The sequence below is a fragment of the Mus pahari genome, chromosome 2 (assembly GCF_900095145.1).
Source record: "Mus pahari chromosome 2, PAHARI_EIJ_v1.1, whole genome shotgun sequence".
In the NCBI taxonomy this organism is placed as follows: domain Eukaryota; kingdom Metazoa; phylum Chordata; class Mammalia; order Rodentia; family Muridae; genus Mus; species Mus pahari.
This window is the reverse complement of record NC_034591.1, coordinates 158,583,344-158,589,927: the sequence shown is the minus strand read 5'-3', so window position 1 is coordinate 158,589,927 and position 6,584 is coordinate 158,583,344. Positions and strand designations below refer to the sequence as shown.

General features: G+C 43.8%; 1 protein-coding gene across 16 annotated transcripts in view; it reads left to right on the top strand.

Annotated features, from left to right (window-relative positions):
• Positions 1-6,584, top strand: part of Sox5 (SRY-box transcription factor 5) — a 943,592-nt gene that overhangs the window by 749,410 nt on the left and 187,598 nt on the right. For all 16 annotated transcript variants that reach the window (XM_029534576.1, XM_029534569.1, XM_029534568.1 and 13 more), the window contains one exon: positions 2,587-2,759. In XM_029534576.1, the coding sequence (XP_029390436.1) occupies positions 2,587-2,759 (173 nt within the window). The remainder of the gene's footprint in view (positions 1-2,586; positions 2,760-6,584) is intronic.

Genomic DNA, 6,584 nt, shown 5'->3' with positions numbered 1-6,584 from the left:
TCACGCTTACACTAAGATATGCTACCATACACTATACACAGTAATGTCACGCTTACACTAAGATATGCTAACTTAACTGCCGTGATCTAGGAACCAATTGCCCGAAGCAAAGCTAAGTGTTCCTAATAAGAAATATTATAAATAAGGCCTAGGAAGCAAGCTCAGTCGGTTAAGTGCCTGCCTCACGGATTTGATGGCCTGAGTTTGGATGCCAGGTACCCACAGAAAGGTCAGGAGTAGTAGCACTGAGACAATGGAGATAGGACGATCCTAGGGCTCTCTGGCTCCCCAATCTAACTCAGTTTCTATGGATTAGGTTCAGTTATTCATTTGATCAAAATGGTATTCAAGGTTAGTCTTTGCTTCTACACACACACACACACACACACACACTGTGAGAAAACCTGTGGCATACACACAACTGCACATACACACATAGAAATAATAAATAAATGGTAATGAAATATCACAAATATTGATTCTTACCTTAAATCCATCTACACCGAATCACTTCCTATGTGTTCCTTAGAAATGTGTTACAAACTGTATTTTTAAAAATTCGTGTCTTTTCCAAGTAAAGATATGAAAATAATCCACTCACTGTTGCTACTCTTCCATTTTTAAAATGAACTTTTTTCTTCATAAAAAGGGATGCAGTTGTCTGGCAAGGGTGACTGAGGTAGAGCAGGTCTCTGTAATTATGTATACAGGTAGCAAGTGTATCATTAGAACAGTGCTTTGTCTTCTGTTTGAATTGAAAAATGAAGTTAAGGAGCACAGCCAGCCTTACTGTTAGCTAGCTCCTTACCATAGGGCACTTCTTTTCCTGAGGAGTTTTAGAAGAATAATTCAGCTCGTCTCATCTCAATGTGTAGCACACTTTGCTGAACTGCCGAGTACTGAGCCTGACCTAAGATGTATCGGCCTTGTAGATATCTGGACCCCACACTTCCCGTCAATGACCTTCATGACTTGTCAGCTTCTAGATTCATGTATGATTTGGGGTAAACTTAAGGTGGCTCTCATCAGCCAACCCCCTTTTGCCCCTCAATAGGAACCTGTTATACTCTCAAACTTGGAGGGTTGCCTTGTTGACTGTTCAGGCTTTGAAAATGAGAAGATGATCTGCGATGCAGTTAGTCATGTTTTAAAACTCCCTCATTGGTTGTGGTGCCCAGCGATAAACCCATTACTGCATGTGCTGCCACTGGACCACAGTCTGGGAGCCAAGGTCTTTCCCCTATACTAATAAAGAATTTCTCATGCTGATCTTCCTGGTTGATTTATGAATAAAGGATGATTGGAGAGATGGCTCAGTGGTTATGAATGCTGTTGCTCTTCCAGAAAGATCACAGTTCTGTTTCTATCACCTTCATCATCAGCTCAAACCTCCTAGAACTCCATGAGAGCCAGAACTATCTTCTGACCCCTGAGGTACCAGCACTCATGTGCATATAAGCATACATAGACACATAAATAATAAAGCAAAGCTTTATGGAAAAATGAAAGGCAGATTCTTTTTTTTTTTTTTTTTGTAGTAAAGAATGGAGAGGTGCGTGTGAAGGTGAGTTAAGAGCCTTTGTGTTTTAAGAGAAAAATAAACTATTTGATTAGGAAAAAAAAAAAAAAAAAAGAGGGTAGCAGATGCAAAGGCAGAGAAAAGGAGAGAGTAGAGAAGTGGAGGCCAGACTGATCATGTGGAGAGGGGGAAAGGGAATGGGAAGACAGGGGGAGTGAGGCGGCAAGAGGCAAGAGTGTAATAGAGGCAGATCCTATTCTTGACAATGCCTTGATCTCACCATAATTTGGCTATGAATTTCCCTTACTTTTGTCTTGCCTGTTTGCTCACAACAAAACGTAAAGGGCAAGAACTCTGGCTCAGGCATATTTTTATCTCCTGTAAGTCTATCTAACATAGAACCTCAGAATCAAAAGACTCTCGCCAGCAATTTGTAATTTACTCATAAAAGATACAAAAGCCATGGGTCATTTACTGTAAAATGTCAGAATGTCTGCTCATTCTTGCATCCTTTGTGTTTGTATGTGCATGTGTGTGTACATGTGTCTTTGTGTGTACATTTGTGCACATACACATGAGTTGGCACGTGTACACAGGTGTGCTTATGCTTATAGAGAGCAGATGTTGACCCCAGTGGATGTCTATCTCACTTATTTTCACCCTCCCTTTTACCACCTTGCTGTCTCTCCATGAACCTGGACTTTGACTGGCTAGATTTGTTGTTCAGAAAGCACCTAGGATCATTCAGTCTCCATCTCCACAGTAAGCTTTGATTCCTGCACGGACATTCTGGGTAGGAGCTGAGCATCAAACTCATGTCCATGGGCTTGCCGAATGAGCACTTCATTAACTGAGCCATCTCCTCAGCCTGGTTCTGGTATCTTTGATAAGTAAGCAGCAATCCCTTTTCCTTGTTGAAGGAAAATCTAAAAGAAGATACATATATGTGCGTTACCAATCAGGACCCATCAGGTAGTTTGATCTAGTTCCCTCTGGTGCAGAATCATTTTCATGGAAACGTGGCTGCCTTCTCTATTCTATGTGTCTTCCCATTGTGTTCCTCTCAGGGACTCCTGAGAGCCTCGCTGAGAAGGAGCGGCAGCTCATGGGTATGATCAATCAGCTGACCAGCCTGCGAGAGCAACTCCTGGCTGCCCACGATGAGCAGAAGAAGTTGGCTGCATCTCAGATAGAGAAACAGCGTCAGCAGATGGAGCTGGCCAAGCAGCAACAAGAGCAGGTGAGAGAGGTTGGGGACAGAGGACGGATTCTCAGCCAGCTTCGGCTTGTTCCTGGTCAATGCTGTTCTCAGTAGAGAAAGGTGCATAGTGGGCCCCCCTCAGTCCCTAGAAAGTAAAGGAAGAGAAGAAGCAAAGACCCCCTCTAACCGGAGATCAAATGAACTGTATAGCTACTTTGGGGTTTGGGAGCATTTCAGGCATGTCAGTTCGTGGTTTCCTAGGTAGGATGGTCAGCCTATCCCACTTCTATGGCTCCACCAAACTTACTTATCACCAGTATGATGGCATCCATGGAAAACGTGCCACCTAGAGTCAGCTGGGTTCCACTCAAAGCCCAGGAGCACAGAACATGGCATGCACAATGATCCTAAGGGCATGGACCCAAGATGTTTAAGACATATTCAAAAATGACATTTTAGATTTACCTCACCTCTCCAAAGACATCTTAGAATGAATGCACAGATGCTAAAAAACAAATCCAGACACGGACAACCCAAACAAAACAAAAGCCACTGACATCGAATGCTTTTAGTCCCTAAACATTCCATACCAAACACTTTCCAGCCTTTAATTATAGTTTTACTGAGTGGGTTAGGGCAGTCACAGAAAACAACCCTGTACAATGTCCTCCTCTACAACTGACATAACCATTGTGATGGTGAACTTCGCCCAACTGTGATTATGTGCACTGCTTCCTACAAACAAGCACAAATGGATGTGTGAGGGGCTGCTGGCGCCTAGCCTCTTCCTGCTGAACAGTTGACTATTGATAGAGGCTGGGGGAGGGGCAGTCAGTATCTTCACCTGTGTGCCTGTTATTGAGCCTACCTAGCTCCAGTCCACAGCTCCGAGCTCATACTCACACAGAACCCCTGGGTCACAGAACAAAATAAACAGATGGGAATATGAGAAAGAGAGCTGTAGGGAAGAGATGGGAAGGCAGGGGTCATATAGAGGAAGGAGGTAGTGAGGCATGACAGTCCACCATGGCACTGGATAGCTACAGTAAGTCCACAAAACCCACACAAAGTAATCAGTATGTAGCTGTAAAATGGCAGGGTGAACAAACAATGGAAAACTCAGAAAACATTGAAGGTAGAAACATTTTGAAAAAGAATGGCTAATAATGGCGGCAGGTAAATTTGCTTTGAAGGATCGATAGGTTTCAAACAGGGAGTCGGGGTTCTAATGGGGAAGCACAAAATTACCTGATGTGGCTCCTACACGTTGTTTTATATTTACATATAAAGGACACTCTAAGCCAGGCAGTGTGGATAACAACCATGAACATAGAGTGAGAAGCTCTGAATGGAGAATGATGGTCATGGGGTTTGAGCAGTGGGAGGAAGGGGGCTAACGTGTGTTACCCTGGGTAGAAATGGGAATGGAATGGAGCTTTGAAGTAAGTCATGTCCAGGAACATGATTTGAATGGCACGGGGCATTCTCCACACATGGAACTTCTTCGCCTGCACCTCTATTCATTCATGAGAAATGAATCTGTTTTGTTTTGTGTTTTGTTGTGGTTCTTACTGTTGTTTTCTTTTTTGGTAAGTGAGGTGTTAATGTTTTTATTCTTTTATTTTCTTTTTCATTACTTTTCTACTTATATTATCATCATTCTTATTGTTTTGTCATTATTTTATATTATTATTATTATTATTGTCATTATTTTATATTATTATTATTATTTTGATATGTCTCACAGTGTAGCTCAGACTGTCCTGTATTCTTAGCCCTCTTGGCTCACCGGCCCAAGTGCTGAGCCCACCATGTCCATTACATGTTAATTTTCAGTAAAATGCCTTAGGATCGTTTCCCTTTAAGATGTATTCATGCTATTATTGGATGCACCTATATTCTTTCTTTAGCCCTGTGAAGAGTTCTGACAACATTCTGTGACAGTAGTAGGCCATCTTTGTCCTTGAGTTTCCCATACCATCAGCCAAGTCACACTGTAGATCAGCAGAAGGGCTCACCTTGAACAGGTCCCCTGCTTGCCTTGGGGGACCTGAGGGCAGCTTGCTCTTTAGAATAGAAATGGATTTTTGCTCATGTCGTCATACATTCTGGCCCATCTATGAGTGTCATCAGTATATTCTAGAATGTTTTCTTTCCCCAAGGTCTTTGGCATTCTTCTTGGAACCTTATAAAATAACCCTGAGGTCTTTCCAAAAGTGCTTTCCTGTGGCAGAGATGCCTGGCGATGCTTCCTCCATAGCCTTGAGTGACCTCAGGACAGGTGCAGGCCAGGCTTCTGGCACCCAAGATGCTCTCCCAGTCTGGCCATTTGTCTCGAACAGGCATTAGCAACCCAACTCTGCACTCATAGATCCTCTTCTGTAAGATTAGAGGAAGGAGCTCTGGAGTTAGCTCGCTCTGTCAACTGCTTGACTCCTTCATATGAGGCCCGACTTCAGTCTTTGAGGCCCCTCTTAAGAAAAACATGTGTGGTGACGTATGCTTGTAAGCCCAGTGCTGAGACGGGTGGTTTCCTAAGGCCAGTTGACCAGTCAGCCTAATCTACTTGGAAAGTCTCTGAACAAAGAAAGACCCAGTTCCCAAAAGGATAGTGGGAAGCATTAGAAGAACAATATCCAGGTTGTTCTGCCACCTCTCCCACACAAGAAAAGACATAGATAGATAGATAGATAGATAGATAGATAGATAATCCAATATATATGTATATATAGATATCATATATCTATCTATCTATCTATCTATCTATATATATATATATATATATATGTAGAGAGAGAGAGAGAGAGAGACAGACAGACAGACAGACAGAGACAGAGACAGAGACAGAGACAGAGACAGAGAGACAGACAGAGAGACAGAGACAGAGAGAGACAGACAGACAGACAGAGACAGAGAGACAGAAAGAGACAGAGAGAGACAGACAGACAGACAGAGACAGAGAGACAGACAGAGACAGACAGAGACAGAGACAGAGACAGAGAGAGACAGACAGACAGACAGAGAGTCAGACAGAGACAGAGAGAGGGACAGAGACAGAGAGACAGACAGACAGACAGAGACAGAGACAGAGACAGAGACAGAGACAGACAGACAGACAGAGACAGAGACAGAGACAGACAGACAGACAGAGACAGAGACAGCGATGAAGTCAGCATTCCCAGACTCATGTATGGTTCTCACCCAGCGTAGGACGCCATCCCTCTGCATGCACTAATCGTTATGGACCTTACAAACACTGAGGTATTTTGACCTGACATATCAGCCCTCCCTGCAGATTCTGAGCTTTAGTCCATGGCTATCTGTTCAACAAATCCGTATCAATCAGGCTCTGATTTAGTTATTAGAAGTTTTGAAGGACCTAATCCCCCACCCCCACCCCAGTGAGCTACTGGACCTTTTGATGAGGGTTGGAAAGTACAAAGTAGGGGATTGCAAAGTCATGCTTTGATAAAATTGCTGCCTGAGGCCACCTGTCCAAATAGCACATGAACAGAGTCCTATAGAAGGTAAGGGAGCAAGCCACATTCTTACCCAGCCAGGGGGTCCCAAGAGAAGGCTGAAGGAAGTGCTCATGACACAGGACTAACTATGAGAAAGAAGAGCGAGCGAGCTCAGTGTGCTGCAGAGGAAGTTAGGAGAGAGACCTGGCAAAGGATGGCCAAGCACAGGAAGAGAGATGACAGGGAGAAACAGAAGGGCAGAAAGATGACAGGGAGAAGCAGGAGGGCAGAAAGATAACAGGGAGAAGCAGGAGAGCAGACTCTAGGACAGGGAGAAGCAGGAGGGCAGACTCTAGGGCAGAGAGAAGCAGGAGAGCAGACTCTAGGACAGGGAGAAGCAGGA